General features: G+C 42.8%; 2 protein-coding genes across 2 annotated transcripts; both read left to right on the top strand.

Moving 5' to 3' along the window:
- The first annotated feature begins 297 nt into the window (after nucleotides 1–297).
- Nucleotides 298–1,689, top strand: LOC145577991 (uncharacterized). Its single transcript, XM_081635402.1, has one exon. It carries the CDS (start codon nucleotides 298–300, stop codon nucleotides 1,687–1,689), a length of 1,392 nt encoding a protein of 463 aa, XP_081491528.1.
- A 1,392-nt stretch (nucleotides 1,690–3,081) lies between these two features.
- LOC145577989 (uncharacterized) lies at nucleotides 3,082–3,993 on the top strand. Its single transcript, XM_081635401.1, has one exon. It carries the CDS (start codon nucleotides 3,082–3,084, stop codon nucleotides 3,991–3,993), a length of 912 nt encoding a protein of 303 aa, XP_081491527.1.
- Nucleotides 3,994–21,350: the final 17,357 nt, after the last annotated feature.

The raw sequence follows: 21,350 nt of genomic DNA, 5'->3' as shown, positions 1-21,350 counted from the left end.
ATGCCAAAGCCCATGGAGGAAGAAGCATCAGATGGCTATATAGAGTCTCCTTTCTCAGAAGAGATCGCCATGGTAGAAGTGCCAAAGAGGTTCAGCGCACCCAACATGGCCATGTACGATGGAACAACAGACCCTGATGAGCATGTATCCCTTTACAAACAGAAGATGATGACCAGCTCAATCCCTGGAGACATCAGAGAGGCCATCATGTGCAAAGGCTTTGGAGCCACATTATCAGGTCCAGCCTTAACTTGGTTCATTAATTTAGATAATGGGACAATTCGATCTTTTGTAGGAATGGTAAACCTATTCAAGATCCAGTTTGCTAGCAGCAGGAAAATAGAAAAGCAGTCATCGGATTTGTACCGTATTGTGCAAAGACACGGTGAATCCTTGAGAGATTACCTTAATAGGTTCAACAGAGAAAAGATTGGAATACACAAGTGTGATGCTCCCACAACCATTGAAGCGTTCAGAAGAGGATTGCTAGATCACAGTGAGCTCTACAAGGAATTGACCAAATATCCATGCGCAACCTTTGAAGATGTACAAGCTAAGGCAATGGCTCAAGTCAGATTCGAAGAAGATACATATGCAAGAAAAACTCCAGAGCTCAGAAAGGATGAAGATCGCCCGTCAAGAAGGAACAACAACTTCCCCAGGAGAGATAATCGATTCAAGCCGTATCAGCGTTCCCGCTTTGATGAAGGATCAGTCAACGCTGTCGAAGGAGAGTTTTCTGATTGGAGAGAAGATCCTGAGCTCCCACCAAAGTTACACGAGTATTGCTTCAATGTCAATCCTGCAGGAGTAATAAGGACCTTGAACAAGATGGGGGATACTGTTCAGTGGCCAAGAAGGAATGATAGGCCTGGGGAGAAGAAGGATCCATCCAGATGGTGTGATTTCCATTCAGATATTGGTCACACTACTGATGAATGTGTCGCGCTCAGAAAGGAAGTTGCATACCTATTAAAGAAGGGCTACCTCAAAGAACTCTTGTCAGACAGATATAAAGCTTCAGGGAAGGATAGAGAGTCCAAGCAAGGAGGTCCTCCACCCCCACCTCCAATTGTCAAGACCATCTGTTTCATAACAGGAGGGTCAGAAGTATGCGGCCTAACATATTCAGCAGCGAAGCGGCACGCAAAGGAAAGTAACAAAGAGCAACCAGACAAGAGGGAGAAATCAAAGATAGACATCCCTATCATGTTTGAAGAAAGCGACGCAGTAGAAGGTCATCATGACGGCCTAGTAATCTCACTCCCAGTTGGAAATTGCATGATTAAGCGAATCCTAGTTGACAATGGAAGTTCTGCAAACATCATCATGCTGGATACCCTGAAGCACATGAACATAGATGAGAAGAGTATAGTTAACAAGTCAACAATGCTAGTGGGATTCAGTGGGGAAACCAAGAAGACAAGTGGAGAGATTACATTGGCAACATATGCAAAGGGGATCAACCTGCAGGTTAAATTCTTAGTAATCGACACCCTGTCCTCATACAATATGATTTTGGGAAGACCTTGGATACACGAAATGAAAGCCATCCCTTCTACGTACCATAAGGTCATCAAGTTTCCTACTAGATGGGGAATTCAAGAAATCAGAGGAGATCCTAGGGAAGCCAAAGAATGCTACAAGATAGCACTGAAAGCAACATCTGCGGAGAAGAGTTCAGCATAGCAATCAGAGGATCAGCTGGGCCAAGAGAAGTTGAGTATATCAGCAGAGCAGGAAGCTACTGAAGTCCAGCTGAACCCCTTACATCCAGATCAGAAAGTCAGAATAGGGTCAGAACTTAAAGCGAAAATCAGACAACAAATTCACGACTTTCTAGAAGAAGAGAAAGATGTGTTTGCTTGGACCCACGAGGACATGAGAGGCATTCCCCCAGAGGTTATCACTCACAAGCTAAATGTAGACCCAATGCATACACCAGTGAAACAAAAAAAAAGAAAATTCGCGCCAGAAAGGAACAAGATCATCAACGAAGAAATTCAAAACCTACTCAAGACTGGAAAAATCAGAGAAGTAAGGTACCCAGAGTGGCTTGCCAACATGGTGGTAGTAAGAAAGAAGAATGGGAAATGGCGGATTTGCATAGATTTCACAGACATCAACAAGGCTTGCCCGAAAGACCCATTCCCTTTACCTCACATCGATGCTATGGTAGACGCCACAGCAGGACACGAATTGTTATCCTTTATGGACGCCTACAGTGGTTACAACCAGATCCTCATGCACAAGGACGACCAAGAAAAGACAGCCTTCATTACCAGTCAAGGAATATATTGCTACAAGGTAATGCCTTTCGGATTGAAGAACGCAGGAGCAACATACCAAAGGTTGGTAAACAAGATGTTTGAAAAACAAATTGGGAACACGATAGAAGTCTACATAGATGATATGGTAGTTAAATCCAAGAAGGCAGAAGATCATGTCAGAGACCTCAGAGAAGCATTCGTCATCCTGAAACAATATGGCATGAAGCTGAACCCTACAAAGTGCACGTTTGGAGTACAGTCAGGAAAATTCTTGGGATACATGGTTACGCAAAGAGGAATAGAAGCCAGTCCAGAACAGGTCAAAGCTATCCTAGATCTAGAACGACCAAAATCCAAGAAGGATGTACAGAGCCTAACAGGGAAAATTGCGGCATTGAACAGGTTCATCTCAAAGTCTTCAGAAAAGAACAGAGCCTTCTACGAGGTACTGAAAAAGAACAAGGAGTTTAAATGGGAACAAGAACATGATGAAGCATTCCAGAAGCTGAAAGAATACCTAGCCAACCCGTTGATTCTCTCCAAACCTAGAGAAGGGGAACCACTCCAACTGTACCTTGCAGTGTCTGAAGGGACGGTCAGCGCAGTCCTCACAAGAGAAGAAGAAAAGGAACAATTTCCAATCTACTATGTCAGCAAGACCCTGCTCAGTGCGGAAACACGATAAACCTCATTGGAGAAAATCATTTTAGCCTTGTTCACTGCTTCAGTAAAGCTACGTCCATACTTCGAGAGTCATCCCATACAAGTACGGACCAACTACCCCATCAGAGCTATCATGAGAAAACCAGAAATGTCAGGAAGGATGGAAAAATGGGCCCTACATCTAAGCAGGTACGACATACAGTACGAACCCAGGACGGCAGTCAAATCTCAAGCTTTAGCAGAATTCGTAGCAGACTTCAGCCCTACACTTGAAGAAGAAGCACAAAAGGAAGTACTAGCCTTACAGGAACCAAAGGCTGCACAAAAATGGACACTCCATACAGATGGTGCAGCAAACATACGAGGAGTGGGCTTAGAAGTAGTACTGACATCACCCCAAGGAGACAAGATAGCACAGGCAATAAGGTGCAACTTCAAGGCTACCAATAATGAAGCCGAATATGAAGCGCTCATTACAGGACTAACCGTTGCAAGAGATATGAAGATACAACACCTAGAAGTAATCTCTGACTCTTTACTCATGGTAAACCAAATCAACGGGCAGTATGCAGCAAAAGACACCAGAATGATTGCCTACTTGGAAGTCACGAAGAAGCTCATCAAAGAATTCAAGGAGTTCAAGATAGAACAAGTACCCCGGAACCTAAACACCGAAGCAGATGCATTGGCAAATTTGGGATCAAACATTTATCCAGAAAAATTTGGGGCAATCCCTCTAGTACATGTACTCTCACCAGCCATAGAGAAGGAATCAACCATGAGTGTCTACGAAATTCAAACAGGCCTTACAGAAGAAGAAGACAACAGTTGGATAACACCCCTGAAGGAATACCTCCTGGGCAACACGAAACCAACAGGGAAAGTAACAGCTCAAGCATTCGCTCAGAAAGCCTCCAAGTATTGCCTAATCAGCAATATACTCTTCAAGAAATCTGCAGCGGGACCGTTCTTAAGATGCCTGGAAAGAAAAGAAGCTCAACAAGTCTTACAATCCTTACACAGTGGAGAATGCGGAAATCACTCCGAGGAAGAAATTTAGCCAACAGGGCACTCAGAATGGGATACTACTGGCCTAGTATGAGAAAGGACGCAGTTGAGTTCGCCAAGAAATGCCTAGCAAGCCAAAAACATGCGCCCTTGACACACAAGCCATCAGAAGAGTTACACCCAACATTGACACCGTGGCCATTTATGAAGTGGGGAATGGATATAGTAAAATTACCACCGTCATCAGGGCAGAGAGTGTACTTCTTAGCAATGACAGACTACTTTTCCAAATGGATTGAAGCAGAAGCGTACAAGGAGATCAAGGATAAGCACGTCATTTCATTTATAAAGAGGAACATTCTAAGAAGATTCGGAGTACCAGCGGAGATCATTACAGACAACGGGTCTCAATTCATCAGCAACAAAACTACCAAGTTCTGTAAGGAATGGAACATCTCCCTTATCACATCTACACCAAGATACCCACAAGCGAATGGACAAGCAGAATCAAGTAACAAAGTCCTCATAGGCAACATGAAGAAAAGGCTGGAGGGAGCCAAAGGGAAATGGGCAGACGAACTACCCAACATATTATGGGCAGACAGAACAACCCCTAAAGGCGCTACAGGTCATACCCCTTTCTCACTGGTGTACGGATGTGAAGCAGTAATACCAACAGAGGTAGAAGTGCCTACAGCAAGGTACGGACTGATGACAGAAGAAAGAAACCAAGCAGAACTAATTCACAATTTAGACACAGTAGAGGAGCTAAGGGAAGACGCACAAATGAGAATGGCAGCATACCAACAGGAAGTAGCAAGATCCTTCAACAAGAACGTTAGAGTCAAAGCATTCAAGCTAGGAGACTGGGTCCTCAGAAAGGTATACGAAAACACCAAGGAAGTTAATGCAGGAAAGCTAGCACCCAACTGGGAAGGACCCTATGAAATCACCAAGGTAGTAGGTAATGGAGCATACAGACTCAGGAATGCAGAAGGGAAAGAAGTGCAGCGAAGCTGGAACGCAGCACATTTAAAATTATATCATTTCTGAAGAAGGTACGCAATTGTTATTTCTATTTTGTATTTCAAGAAAACACAAAAAAAAAACAGGAAAACAAGCAAAAATGCAAAAAAAAATCAGAAAACAGAAAAACACAAAAATCTCCAACAGCCAGATTCAGCACGAAAGGTACTCATCTATCTTTATCTTTTGTCAATTTACTTTATGATCATTACGAGTACTGACTTTGGCATCGGAGGGCCGTTGGGGAAACCCACGGCCACCCCTCACCTTCTTCTGTTTTGCAAGGAACACGACTGACACTACTGAACAAGAATGCAACAAAATCCCTTCACTATAGAACAAAGGCAAAGCATTCCTGAAAAGAACAGACCTACTACCCTCACAAAACTTACAAACACACGTAAGTAACACCCTTACTATACAACTGTAATACAACTGTAATAAAACTGTAATACATTCGTGATACAACTGCAAACACACCACACTATGCAGAAACGACAATCACACAGCAAAAGAGACAAAAATACTTAGTTGCATTGCAACGAAATTAAACAAAGCATCCAGCTACAGAAGCGTAGCGTAAAATAAAAACAAATTATCCAGACTGCACTAAGGCAGCAAACAGAAACAGCATCCAAAGTTGTACATTTTTTATTAAAAAGAAAGGTGACACAACACCAGCTAAACTAATTTTCTCCCGTGTTATCAGCAGGGGCTACTTCCTCAGCTACAGGCCTCATCACCTCTGGGGCATCCTTCACTTCTTCATTGTGAGGAGAATTCACTTCCTCATCAGCAAAGCTCAGCAGTAGGGAACCAGGAGCAGCAGTCCCTTCAGGAAACGCCTTCTCAAAAGAAGCCTTGTCACCATCATAATCCCAAGCCTCATGCTTTCCTTGCTGAAACTCCTCCATTATCTCAAGACGTGCCTTCCCATAATAGTACGTAGCAACATCAATGGCCTCATTAGCAGCTTCTTTCAGGGTACCCTTCAACCCGTCCCGCTCAGAAATGCAGTCCCGATGCTTAGCTCGTTCAGACTTCAAAGCCTCAGTAGCAGCCTTGTACTTGTCAGACAGAGCATCACGCTCCTTCTTCATAGCCTCATACACCCGAGAAAATTCTGACACCTTGCCCAAAACACCAAGGCAGGACTGGAGGCTCTGCACAGCAAAGATGAGGTGTAAGAAGCATATTTCAATAAGGTCGATTTTATGCAAAACTTTTTTGGAGTACACTATACCTGGAAGGACTGTACAGCCGCTTCTTGTGAAAGATCAGCAAAAGTCATTGAAGACTGGCGATCCTTGAAGGAAGGAAACAACAAGGTATCCACATGAGGAGCAAGAGAGTCAAAGGAAAATTCAGCAGCGTCAACATCAATGGGTATCTCCAACTTCCTCTTAAGACCAGCACGAGGCGGAGGCGGAGGTGCATCACCCCTTGGAGAAACCATCTTGATGGGAACAGCCTCAGAAGTCTGGGGGGACGAACGAGACTTAAGACGGCCCAAGATGGAAGATGAGCTAAGAAGATCATGAGACCTCAGTGACCTTGATGTATCTACAAGGAATACAGTCAGTTCAAAAATTGTACAACAAGGATCACATCAAATATATACAACAAGGACGCTAATAACAAACAATCAAGACCAACAAGTACGCGCAAACATGTTCAACAAGGAAACAGCCAATTCAAAAATAAAAACGCACAGACTAAAAACCAACCACGCATTCACAAAAGCATAAGCGCAACAAAACATCGAAACTCACAAGGGAGAAAGAAAACAAACCTTGAGACATGGCTGGAGCAACTTTCTGTTCAGAATCAGACTCGTCCAAAGACTTAATTTGAATAACTACTTCAGGCTGCGTCAATTTGATGAAAGACCTTTCGTCTGCACTCAACTCGTATAACTTGTCTATCAAAGATGGAGACTGAGAGCGTTGCTTCAATTTACTCACTGCAACCAACAGGCAAATAAGCCCAAATCAACAAAGAAGGAGAGAAGAACATAAAAGAATAAGAAAACAAAATACCTTCGGCCTCAACAGTGTCAATCAAAAAATCACAATAATCACCCAACGAATCAATCCTCACAAAGAAGAACTTGTGATACCACTTCTTGTCAAACGCCTTCTCCAAATCAGTCACCAAAGGACCAACACCATCCTTCAGGCGAAGGCCAACCCGACCTTTACCACTGGTCCTGATAGTGTAAGGGTAACAAAAATCCCTCACATCAAGTTCTATACCCAATTTCACACTCAGCAAATCCAGAATTCTCAATACCCTCCAAGTTTGGGGCAATAATTGACAAGGCGAAACCCTAACTTTAGAAAGAAATTGACGAACAAGAGCAGAAAAAGGGAACGTATGCCCAATTACAAAAGGGTACTCAAAGAAACACACCCAACCAGGGGCAATCCAGTCAGCCCTCTCCCTGGCTGACGGAATTTTCACCACAACCCCATCAGGAAAACGTGCAAGTGCATCGATGTTCTGGACTTCCTCCTTCGTAACAGTGGAGGGATAGGTATCCTTGACAGGAAAGACATTCTGCGCCACCAAGTTCGGCTTTTTCACACCCTCATCCACCCCAGCAAACACCACCCTCACATGATCATCCATCGCAAAAACAAGAGAAAAGAAAAATACAAAGCAAAACAGAGCAAACAGAGAGGAGAGAGAAAGTACCTGATGGAATTGAAATTAGGGACAAAGCAATTGAAGTGATTAGAAAACAGCCTGCACACCCAATAAATACCAAAGACGGAAATAAAACCGCCCTTCACAGTTATCGAGGAAGTTGCTTTAAAACCGCCACCACTTTCTATGTTGCTAACCGTTGGAGCAATTTCTGAATTTCGAAATATTTTCTAGAATTCTCTTTAGGTAATTTTCACTTCCAAATAGTTGGAAATAAAAATTAGGGGCAATTGTTGGGCCCGTATTATAATACGACCCATAACATCTAGGGCATCAACCCAAGATCAGTGGTTCAGCAAAAGAAGGCAAAACGGCTTGATTGGAGTAAACAAGGAAAGCACCATCATACGTATCAATCAAGAGGATACTTGCCAAAAATATACCTACAGAACAGGGAAGAAGATAAATCAAGAAGATCTTCTTGATTTTGAATATATTCTGAAGATATTTGTAAACCCTAGAGATCCCTAGGTATAAATAAGTGTAATTAGACATTTTTTAGCATTCATATACGCACATATACTCTGAATATAATAGAATTACTCAGCATTCATCTACGGAGCTTCGTCCTTACTGAAGAAGGAGGCTATTCCTTATTCAGTATTGTATCTCTAAACTTGCTCTTTTCGTAGTAGAGTTCATTCTGTTTGTTTATTGCTGTTTCATTGCTTATCTACTGCTTTATTGGTGCTTTATTGCTATTTTATGCGCTTTTGGTAGTATGATTGTTATTACCCCTCAAACCTAGCAGATTCTCATACGTCCTTGTTGAGATTTGCCTAAACAGCCTCTTACTCCATTCATTTACCCTCATTAATTGTTTTCACTTCAACTACACATAAATCTCCATTTTTACTTCCCCTGTCAAAAGAGAAGTTTAATCACTACTTAATCCTCTAACAAGCATGTTAAATGATCAGTAGAAGACAATACTATTTGAGTAATTAATATTTGTAATGCAAAGACCGTCCAAACTGTAAAATAAGCTTTTGATAATACTTTCAAGTATTCTACTCAGTATTTACCAGAAATGAAACTGGTTGAAAACATTCCCCCTTTAACACACATAAAAAAAATATCAAAAAAGCAAACCCCAACGATCTCATCACCCTCCTAAATGTTATCATTCTGCAAGAAGTTTGTTACAAAAAAATTATACGCAAAGCTAGATTGATCTAGGCTATAACAAACATATATACTTTGTGCAACAACACTAATTTTGAATTTAGTTAGAAATAGTAAAAGTAAAACTCAATAGATATTACTTCAACCAAATCATGAAAATACGAAAAAGAACACTATTTCGGGTGATTTTGTGATTTCCTTTAGGACACTGGTCACGTTCTTCTAACAAACGGCCCAGACACCTGCAAATACGAATATTCCGTTGATGGAATATTTGCCTCCGACAGTAAAATTAGTAACCTGAAATCGGAAAAGCTAGAGAAAGAAAGTAGAGAGATGTTAGAACTCTTTTTAATCCTCTATTGAATGTCATGTCACAATACACCCCTTCCATCATAAATTATTGGGGTATTTATAGGGGTGGGGATTTGTGCTTTTTAGGGTTATTACCCTATAATGACGTTTTCTGATTGGCGGTGCAATCAGGCATGGACACGTGTCGTTGGGGGGCGTCGCTTTGCAGCTTTCTTGGGATTTGGGCTCCCTGATGTAAGGAGACCCTTTTCTCTCTTTTTTAGGTGCTCTTAGTAGAGCTTACATACGTGTCATCTTCCTATAACGACACGTGTCACCCTTCAATTGGGCCACGTGTCATTATGGGATTAGTCCACATTTTAGGGTAATTTTTACCCCAAATATTTGCCCCTCAATGGGGGTGGCTCGTACTCTATGGGCCGCCTCCTCTGATTTTATACTCGTTCAGATATGTCTAAGTATTTGTAGAAGTTTTGAGCATTGCTTTGGTATACGGATATCACTGTCCGTCTTATCTGGGGATTTCTCTCTTTGGTCGGACGCTTGGTCCAGTTGGCCTGTGATCCCTCTATTCGGACACTTCTAGGTCTTGAGGTTAGTCGAACGCAGCAGACTGACTATACTTTTAGCGAGGATACCTATTGTCTGGGATTTCGGGACAACGGTTTGGATTCTGCTGACCTGGCTATCTATTTTGACGTGTCGTCAGCCCGTTCGCCTTACCTTCCATTTAAAGTGACGGAATTGGTTTTTAACCATTTGAATTCTAGGTTAACTTTTTCAAAAAGTAACCGTTAGAATTCTTGGGCGGGAAAGATGGATTTACCGTATTGCCCCCATAAATTTTGCCTATAAATATAGGATGTTTGACTTCATTTTGTTACTTTGGAATATTGAGAATTCTAGAAAGAATTCAGAGCTTTTAGAGAGAAAAAGTGATTTTTTTTCCCTGAATCTTAAAGAGCTTCACCGTACGTTTGAGGTTTCCGATCAGAGTCTTTGAATTTTTTGGTTAACCTTACACGAACGAAGGTAACCGCCTACCCCTTTCTCTTCCTCTTTTTCTTTTCTTCATATTTTCTTTTTGTTTTTAAATCTGGCTCAACACTCGGCTTCGTCCGTTTCTCCTCATGAAGCCGGCCGTTCACCTAGGGCTGAGGAGTTTAGAGTGGACGGGGACGAGTCGTCTCCCTCGTGGAGTGGGTCCATTTCTAGTGTGTACCAACTCACATCCACCTATTATTCTCTGCCCCTACATCCGCAAATGGCCCGGACCATGCAGACGTATGGAAAGTATGCCGCTAGAAATCCAGATGGCGGTCTGGTAAACCTAAGGATCCCCTATGATCTGAGTAACACGGATGGGGAGACTGCTACCACCACAAACACCAACACAAACACTGCCACAGTTAGTGCCAGTGAATGCTCGCCGGTCAAAGTGACCGCCTCATTCGAGGAACGTCAAAGGCAAGGCGTTTCTTCTAGCAGGGAGGCGTCTAGGCAGACACCGGGTCTTCGCTTTCCCCAATTCGCCAACTCACTTTCCCCAAGTTGCAGTCTTTAAGAGCCTCCATCTTTTTCTCAGGCGGATGTTGCGGCGTCTGCTCGAGTTTCTAAACTACCCCTTTCACAAACTACCAGGTCGGCCAGGCCTAAGACTGGCATAGGCCGACCTACCATCTCATAGCTCTCCTCCTTGAAATCAGGCGGACGCCAAGAGGAAGGATAAGGGCAAAGGACCCTTAGTTCCGGAGGGAGTTTCTATCTCCGAGGGCGGCCGGGGCTCTAAGACTAGGAGCTCGGCCGAGGCTGCTGAATTGGACGATGTGTTGTCCTCGGAGTTTGGGGTCGCCACCCATCTTGACGAAGGGAAGGCAGAACATCTAGAGTTTGAGGAGACTGGTGAGGAGGCCAATGCGGACAATTTTAAAGATTCGTACGCCTATCTAGTTGGGTACACAACCCTAAGCTTCCTTAATGATGGGCTAAAGGAGTTCAAGAGTTTCCTTATGCTGGGAGAGGGATATGAGCTCAAGGCTCCAAAGCCCTCTCATTTAGTGGCCACCTGGGAGGATGAGCGGCCACGCCGGCAATTGTTTAGCGTGGTAGTGATGGTAGTGATGGGCCGACCATCCAAGTGGCATGACTAGAAGAATCGTTTCTACCGCATTAAAACAAAGAACGTGGAGTTCAACTTATGGATGAATAGGTTTAATGCTGCTCCCATCCAGTTTGGCCGAGGGCAGCACCATTCGTACAAGCCACCCGTCCATCATGACTACGCATACCAACTTGACTACTTTGGAGTCAGGAGGGTGACTAGGGGCGGTGAGTTGGTGGCCGTGTCTGAGAACTGGATTCCCTTGTCCAGCTGGCTCAGGGACCCGGTATTTATGTTGGTATGCGGCCTTAATCGTAACATTCCCCAACTTGGAGACTCGTGCCTTAGCCACTTACGAGTAAATTATGTCATAATTTTTCTAACTCTTTTTCCCTTTTCTTGCACAGACGAAGATCTAGCCATGCTGGAGCCAAAGCAAAAGAGGGATGAAGACATGCCCGAGCTTGACTTAGCTCGATATAAGGCCCGCCAGCAACTGTACAAGCAGACCAAGGAGGTATTGTCCGTCTACTTGCTTTTCATAATTCTATCTTCTTTTTTTTTTTGGCCGAGCTGATATGTTGGAAGAGGAGTCCTTCTAGATTTAACAAGGACGACTCTATTTCGGCCCTTCGTCCGACTTGGGACTTTGGAAAGGGCTTCCTTTATACCCGTGCTCAGATGCTCCGTTTTGGCGTTACTTAATTTCAAACTACTTTCTTTCAGTTGGCCACTCCTACCCCAAGGTCGAAGAGGAAGCAGCCAGCCTCCGCTTCAAAAGAAGGGAAGGCGTTCAAATCCCGCAAGAGCACTGCTTCTAAAAGGACGCCTTCCGTTTAGGCGGCCAAGACAAAGTCGCGGAGTGCTCCAAAGCAGTCCCAAGGAGAGCCACCTTAGCTGTCACCCAGTGGACTCCAAGCCCGTGGATCAGACTACTGAGTCGATCCACGAAAAGTACGTCCGAACGGACGACGGGGGTAAGTCGACCCCGGCAAAATCGACCGGCCCAATCTCGACTCCGCATGTCGAGTTAGTTAAAAAATCTGATTGGCAGACGGCTGCCTCTCAGTCGGCCGAGGATCAAATCGGTCACCAGGACGGAGGTGGGGACGAACCCGTACCTCCTCCTGCCTTAAACCTTCCCAACCCACCGTCTTTCTCCGATGGTAAGGTTCTTGTTATAGTATTTTTTACAAACTCATTTTTTTCACTCTTACCTTTCTCTTGGCCGTGTGCAGATATCGTCGAGGAGATGAACATAAAACTACCCGGCCAGTCGCTTACAGGCGCGGCCCGGAAGGCTATTAGGGAAGCCATGCAACGGGCCGTCCCTCAGGAGCAGCGAGACAAGTTTTACGGGATTAACGAGGGCTTCCTCGGCCCCATGGTCAACTGTATTGTCGAGGTAGTCAAACTTTCCACTTTTGTGTCCGCCTTTGATTTTTACTTAGAATATTTATATTTTCATGCTTGATAACTTTTACTCATCCAAATGTAGCTCTTCCTTTGTCTTTACGCCTTCCAAGAGTGGAAGGACAAGGAGCACGAAAAAATCAAGAAGGCCTAGGCCCAAATTAGGAGGGTAGAGGATGAGAACACTGGCAACGTTGCCCTCCTAAAGCTTCATTATGAGACGACCCTAAAGGCGTTGTCCAACAAGGCTGCTCGGCAAACGGAGGACATCATCAAAATAGGGAAGGCACTTGAAAGAGAAGAGTTAGCAAGGCAGGCGCTCCAAGGTGGAGCGGCACGAGGCGGTCTTAAATGCCTCAAAGTGGAATGAAGGCTTTGAGGCCTCCGAGAAACTGAAGGTCGAACTATCCTCATCCTAAACGGCACTCAAGTCCGTCTAAGACGAGGCGGCCTCCCTCAAGCTCTAAGTGGACGAGCTGAATAAATCCGTGCTGACTTGACTGAGAAGCTGATGTCCCCTCGGCCGCCTAGTGCAATGGAGATCGGCCGCCTAACATAAGGCCGAGGAAAGTTTCAAAAGCCATTTCTTTGAGGCCTTCTAACTGATGAGGGAGGAAGGGACGGCTGTCTACCACGAAGAGCGCTTCACCAAACGCCTTGAGTACGTCTGCTTGAAAGAGGAAGCCGAGAAGGCCGGACAACTCCTCCCGAACTTAAAGTTACCTCGTCTGAGTCTGAAGACGAGGAAGACGATGATGCGTAGGAGAATGAGGCCGAGCGGGCTAGGGAAGGGGAGACGTCTAAGGAGGAGCCAACAGGTGCTTCGGCGAAGCTTATCGGCGAAGGGGAGGCGGCCAAGGGGGAGCCCATTGATGTTGCGGCCGAGAAGGTATCAACCTTGGAGGATCCTTCCAAAAGTGATAACCCGGCTGAGTAAAGAGCTTAGGTCTTTCAGCAGCAAATTTTTAAAGCTTTTAGTACCTAGGTTTTTTTGTTCTTTCAATTCATTTCACTTCATCGAACAATTTCACATTTGGCCGTCTGTTTGAGAGGTCTTGTATAAATTTTATCTGTGCCACCTTGTTTTGAGCGGCTTGGTTTTAATTAATGCAACTTTTGTTTCTCTATACATAGCATTTTTTAACAATTTTATGCTTTATATATGCCTATACGTGTGAGTACTGGGGGTATGCCCCTTTGTTCGGAATTTGTGTTGTCCATATTCCAGGTGATTTGATTAACTTAGTAGGTTTTATACCTCAAAGGGTATGACAACTAATAAATTAATCAAATCATAATAATGATTACCCTTGGACTAGGTGAATGCCGAATAAACATCATATATGGCCGCTTTATTGGCTTTGTTTGAGTTGTCGTTTGACACTATCGCTCGGACGAAACTCAAGAACCTTCAAGTAATATCTCAACTTAGAAATTTTTGAATATTGGCTGGGCTTGTACGCCTAGGCATGCCCTTTCCCCCATTTAGGTGAGAATACCTTAGGCAATTTTTGTGGCTTCCTAATGCTCATTCGTCCGACCATGTTGAGGTCAGGCGACCTGGTTGACTTTTCAGTCATTGTGGCCGAGTTGTATAGCTAAGGGATGCCCTTTCTATACACCTACTCGGCCACTCTTTAGCACCTTTGTAAGGGGCGAGCTACTAAGTTGCAAACAACATCTTTATTACTTTTATCCAGCATTTCTGCTTATGTAATCATAAATAAATGGAAAATATTTAGATAACAATGCTCGACTTTTCATTAATTTTGTCAAAATTACATTGTTGGGGGGTCGTACGGCTTTAATTAAAAGGCTCGGTTGTCTAGACCTAGTTGTATATACATCTTACTGGCTAAGTACTAGATTTAAACATAATACTTTCTTAGATTGTCCGTATTCCAAGTACGAGGAGTAGGACGACCATTTAAGGCTTTAAGATGGTATGTACCATCCCGCACTTCTTCTCTTATTCGGTGTGGCCCTTCCCAGTTAGGAGTTAACTTTCCTTCTTCATTAGCTCGGCCAACCGCTTTCATTTTTCTCAAAATAAGATCCCTAATCTTTAGCAGCCGCTTAGACACCTTGCGATTGTATGTCGTCGTTATTTTGAGACGATAAATTTCATGTCTTAGTGCCGCATTGCCCCTGGCTTCTGGAAGAAAGTCCAGAGCCATCTTCATAGCCTCCCAATTGGCCGATTCATCATATAGCATTACCCGAAGGTTTATTCGTACATCTTAATTGTGAGTACGGCTTCGGCGCCGTAGACTAGAAGGAATGGGGTCTCTCCTATTGAACTCTTGGCAGTGGTTCAGATAGACCATAACACGTTCACCAACTCATCTGTCCAAAGGCCGCCAGCTTTCTCAAGCTTGCACTTGATACCGTTGGAGATCAACTTGTTGTAAGCCTCAAATTAGCCATTAGCTTGTGGGCGTTCGACCGAGGAAAAATAATAAAAATAAAAAGAAGGAAAAACTAGTCTAGAAAGCAAGAAATACGGGTTGCCTCCCACAAAGCGCTGGTTTATCTAGGTCCCGCACGACCCTCTTACCACAAGACTAAAAGTTAGGACCCTTGGCCTACCGCTTGATTGGGTGGTTTCTCACCCGGTCGAGCGGTATTTAGACCACGACGTGGCTTCCTGACATGCCCTGTGGGTCGCCAATTCACCTTATCTGGTGGATCCTCCTTGTCGTGAATTGGGGGTTCTTTACTACTACTCACAAGAGACCTCTTCTTGACCGATGGTTGCTTCAAATTATCACTAGATTGATCAATTGCAACTCGATCTGGTGGAACACTTACTATAGGCTTAGTTTCCACAACTTGCTTGTTTATTTCTACCTTCCCATCTTCAAAGCCAAGACCGACAGTGTAGAGGGCTCTTTCTATTGCATCAACTTCCTTTTGCCATTTGTCTATTTCATCTGTAGAAGATGCAACACAAGATACCGCCTCCAAGGGATCTTTTGCAAGAGCTTGGGGCTTATTAGAACAATTATGAACCACATTAACACTAAAACACTTCTCCTCTGTCATGGGGCTTTTAGGGGTATTATTCAAATTGAAAGTAATTTTATCATCCCCTATTCCTAGTGTCAATTTGCCACATTTCACGTCTATAATTGCTCCTACTCTAACAGGAATATCAAGAACAACAAAATCAACAGGTATATAAAATTTACCTACTCTAACAGGAACATCCTCTAAAACACCTAAGGGGTATTTAAAAGAACGGTCGGCCATTTGTAGAGTAATATTAGTATCTTTTAATTTACCCATATTTAGCTTGGAACACACCGACAATGGCATGACACTAACGCTAGCACCCAAATCACATAATGCATTATCAATCATTAGATTGCCAATATGACAAGGGATAGAAAAACTACCCGGATCTTTCAATTTAGGTGGAGATTTATTTTGTAGTACGGCACTACATTCTGCAGTAAAAGCGACTGTCTCTACCTCACTAATAGATATCTTCCTAGTCAATATTTCCTTCATGAATTTTGCATATGCAGGACTTTGTGTAATTAGTTTTGTGACGGGGACTGTTACCTGCAAATCTTTAACCATCTCCAGAAACTTACCAAACTGCTTATCCAAATTTGTTTTTAAGTGACGATTGGGGAATGGAAGTTTGATAACCGGCTTTGGAGTATTACTGCTCTTATCAGGAGCTGCTACTTTCCCTGGAGTTGTAGCCTGCAATGTATTATCAGAAATATTATTACTACTCTTTAGCCCTATAGGGCTATTAACAACATTGTTAGGTTTAATGGAATCAAGATTAGCATTGTTCATTAAAACAGGTTCATCATTTCTGGGCATAGGGGGCCCATCATAGTGTAAACCACTCCTTAGAGTAATTGCGAAGGCTTGATCTGTAGGCCTGGTTGGCTGTGCTGGCAGGGCTCCCTGTTTACGGGCTTGTAGAGTACAAGAAATCTACGCAATTTGATTATCTAAAATTTTATTATGTGCTATGATCTAGTTAATTTGGGCATCTCTACTCTCCATGTGTTTTTGCATACTAGCCAGCATTGCTCTAATTTCTACCAAAGCGGGGTCGGAAGATGAGGAGGGTAGTTGTGGTTGGTTCTTCTGGCCAGCATTGGGATGGTAGTATTTCTGTTGTGGTTGTTGTGGCGCCTGTGATTGTTGTGGAGGTGGCGAATTTTGAACATTGGTGCTCCGGTAGGAAAGATATGGATGATTCCGGAACCTGGGATTGTAGGTGTTGGAGTATGGGTCATTCTGCCTATAAGCTTGAAAGACATTGACTTGCTCCACGGAACTCCTGCAATCTTGCTCCCTATGACCTACAATTCCATAATTTTCACAGAAAGCCTCATTAAAATTATTATTAATTGCAGAAACATTAGCTATATTTGCAGTACTAAGATTATCTAATTTTTTGCAAATAGAGGTTAATTGAGCTTGTAAAAAGGATACAGAGTCGACACTATGTTTCCCTTTGTTAGCAAAGCCTCTAGGATTCCCATATTGGGAATTGTGGATTGCCATATCTTCGGTAACTTGACCTGCATCATCAACATTAAGGTTCATAAACCTCCCACTAGCTGCAGAATCCAATATTGTTCTAGATAAATTTCCAATCCCAGTATAAAAGGCTTGGATTAACTGCCATTTTGCTAAATTATGGTGGGGACACTCCCTCTACAGATCCTTGAATCTTTCCAAAGCCTTATACAAAGTCTCATCTGGCTCTTGGGCAAAGTTTTGAATTGCGCTTCTTAGAAAAGCTGTCCTCTCTGCAGGATAATATTTATTATAGAAATTTAAAACAAGATTCTCCCAGTTAGTTATACCAAGTGCAGTTCTATTTAATCCATTGTACCATAATTTGGCTTTTCCACATAAAGAAAAAGGAAAGAGAATCTCCCTGATTTGGTCCTGTGTGACTCCAGCTTGCCTGATGGTATTGCAATATTGACAGTAGTCTGCAATATGAAGATTTGGGTCTTCACCTTTAGCTCCATTGAATTGCTACCTTTCTATCATCGTGATAAATTGGGGTTTAATCTCGAATTTGCACCCCATCAAGAGCCGGAGTGGGAGTAAGGTGTGGAAAATCTGTAAGCGTCGGCTGCGAATAATCACTGAGCTTCTTAGGTGCCGTCATCTCTTATTCTGAATCTGAAGGATCTTCTGAATCACTTGAATCAGATGGAGGGTCTCGGCGATTATTGTTATCCCCAGAACCCGCCAAGATTTGCCTGTAAAGATTCTTTTGTCTATGAAAAGAGCGTTCGATCTCAGGGTCGAATGGGATATAACCTGATCTGGAACACCTGGGCATACACAAAGAACTAGACGAAAAATATGAGAACTGTCCCAAAGAACTTACGTTCTCTTGGACGGGAGAAAATAATCTAGACTATAAAAACAATCAGAAATAAAAATAAAACCGTTTCCCCAACAACGGCGCCAAATTTTGACAGGCTAAAGTCGTAATCACCTAATAAAAAATAATACCTAAATCCACTAACTATGTAGAAAGGGAAGAAGGGTCGAACCACAGGGAAACAAGTCAATTTATTCCTAATAAATCTATATAATCTAGATTATCAAGTAACCAATTTGTTATTATAAAGGAGAACTAAACTACTAGGAGTAAAAGTGGAAAGGAATAAAAGACCTAAGGAATAGGTTCACCAATAAATAATATTCCAGGGTAAAACATAATAATCAATCATCAATGCATCAATTAATCAGATCATAAAGGGCTTTCGCTACGTCTTACAATCACAGAATTAATCTACCGGTATTAAATCTCATCTCTCGAATCTCGACTTAACCATTTATAAATTAACCTGCCTATTGAAACTAGACCTAAACATCAATTCTCATCTCTCGAATCTCGAATCAATATTGTCAAACTCATGCATAAAGATCAGGCCTAATCTAGTCACAGAGCATTAAATCAATCAATAGGAAATTAATCAAGCTTTGACAATCAACAACAATAAATTACCCCTTCATATTATCTATGGATCCCCATAAACCCTAGAAAGAAAACTACTCAGACATAATCGAACATAAACTAAACAAAGCAATTAAACAAGTCACGATGGAAGAAATAAAATAAATAGCTGAGATTAAAGGAGAAGAAATCGTTATCAAAGTTGAAGGAAACAAGAGATGGAATTAAACAAAGAGTCGTAGAGAGAGAAAATAATACTAGAGTTTAAGAGGAGAGAGAGAGAGAAAAGTTAGAGAGAGAAAGAGAGAGAGAGTAAGGGAAGGGAGAAAAAAGAATACTACACTTGCTTAACAAAAGCATATCCCAAAAACTAAGCTCGAAAATCCTAAATTAAAACAACTTAAACGACGACTTAAACTTCTCCTCAGAAACACGCGCCCGATCGGGCAAGGCACCGCCTGATCGGGCCCGCCTTTTTTTTTTCTTCGTGAGCTTCTCTTCTCACGCCCAATCGGGCGCGCCATCGGGCGGAGACCCTTCGGGCTACTTGGACTCCTTGTTTAGGCTTGTAACTCGGCCCAAACAAAATATCCTCCTTGGGGCATTAATCATTCGGTCCAATGCCTCATCTTCTCATAAGTCGAGCCCTTTATCACCGGTTTGATGACTCTAACCGATCTTGGGCTATGAAAGATGGTCGTGCTCCTCCAATGCTCATAGCCGCTTCATAAAATCCCAGGAAAATGCTCCAAGAGTGCAATTCCCTATAATACTCAACCAAAACTACGAAAATACTAGAAAACACATATTAGTAATAAAAGTGGCTATAAAGAGCCAAAAACACTACTAATTATGACCAAGGGATGGGGGTAAAATACTGTATAAAATAGACTTATCAGGCTTCCTGCTGCAAAGCCACCTGATTTGATGGCCACAAAACCAGAGTCAGTGCTATTTTCATCATCTTCCTTGTCGTTTTGCGTTTTCTTCTCGAATTTGTTATCTGTCCAAGTGTACGTGAATTTTGACTTCAAGACATACGAATTCAACATGCCCTTCTCGGCTAGTTTATTCAGCAACATTTTCAGATTGATGCATTCATTTATGTCATTTTCCACGTCCTTGTGCTAATGACAATATTTTTTTTTTGTTGTGGTACTGGGCCGAGCCTCTCAGTGGTTGGGGCTTCTCAACTCAAATTTATCTTTGATTTCCATCAAGATTAAGTAACAATCCTTGTTGAACTCGTACAGAGGTTCGTACGTCTTGGCCTTTTTTAACGTTGTCTGCTGGCAGTCGGCCCCCCAGACTTCCTTTCGCTTGTTTCCTTCTTTTTTCTTCCCGGCCGAATCTTACCTCTCCACCTAATCCAAGGTTGCATGCATTAACACTAAACTGTATACAAATTCGCACTCCAATACCTTGTAGAGATGGTGCTTCCTTAGGCAACAGTTTCACGGATGTTTCCTGAACTCGAACACACTGTTCATATTTTTTACATACAAAAAATTAGATGATTCTTGTTTCGGGGTTTTTCTGGTCTCTGGGGAGAGTTACGTCACTAAGTCTGGATTCCTGTTGTCTTTACCTGCAAAACAACAGAGACTCCGGGTGGTTGGAGTTTTGCCTCCGGCGATCTAATTAGGAGTTCGAAGAATGTAAAAAGGTGCGGAAAAGGTAAAAGTAAGATCTTCTCAAATTTCAAGATCAGGTGTTTTATATGATGTGAGAGAATTCAGGTATATTGTAATAAATGAACGTGCCCCAAAAATGGGGAAATCTCCTTATTTATAGGGTCGTTCAAAAGTGTGCCCTCTTTTATGTCACTCTGACCTAGATTTAGTGGGCTACGCTGTTTTATGGCTTTCTCGAGAATTAGGCCCTAAAGGCCGCCATTTTCTTTGCTGAGTGGGGATGCCACGTGTCAACTTGTGAATGGTCCATGTTGGACCTGTCTTGGGATGACACGTGTCCCTCTTTGATTAGGCCACATAGCAACGGTTTTTTACCCAAAATATTTGCCCCGTATAGGGGTGAGGTGGCATTCCACGTGGCGCCTGTGACACGCATCACTCCAGAAGTGGTGAACAGTTTTAACTGTTCACATTCTAAGGAAATTATGAGGATGCCCCCGTTTTTACCCCTCTATAAATAATCTTTGAAATTCAAAACAGTCTATAGAGAGAAATAGAGAGAAGTTAGAGAGAGAAACTTTGATCACTGCCTATAGAAGGTTTTGTGAAATTTTTCGTGTGCTATTTTCGTTGACATAGACGGTCAACGCTTGAGACCTATTTCAGCAAACTACATTAAAATATCCGTGTCTCCTCTTCTTAGCTCTTTCAAACTTTTAGCATTTGCATACATATGTAGTTTTCAATAAATTGATTCACCATCAACACACACGGCACAGCCTACGTCAGTAACCAGCCGGTTTTCTAGTACGGATGAGAGTAGGATTGGGGCTGCCATCTCCGGATGTATGGACCTGATTTGCTCATCCCCGAATCCCACCATCTCTCTGTTTGTGCAGGACACAATGGGGAGGGTAAAATAGACGACTACAAAGCCAAAGAAAAAAAGGCGAACTTTAGAAGTGCTGGCTAACGAGATTACGTCGGATGAAGAGTGTGAAAGGTCGGATGAGCAAGAAGATTCTCCTCCGAGTGGCCCTTCCTCTCCTAGTGATGGGATCTTAGAGGAGTCAGACGGTGAAGAGTCCGTCTCTACTCTTGATCAAAACGGGTCAAACTAGGAAGACGGC

This window comes from Chenopodium album, chromosome 14 (genome assembly GCF_948465745.1).
Source record: "Chenopodium album chromosome 14, dcCheAlbu1.1, whole genome shotgun sequence".
In the NCBI taxonomy this organism is placed as follows: Eukaryota; Viridiplantae; Streptophyta; class Magnoliopsida; order Caryophyllales; family Amaranthaceae; genus Chenopodium; species Chenopodium album.
The sequence above is the reverse complement of the archived record's forward strand: the minus strand, read 5'-3'. Positions and strand labels throughout refer to the sequence as shown.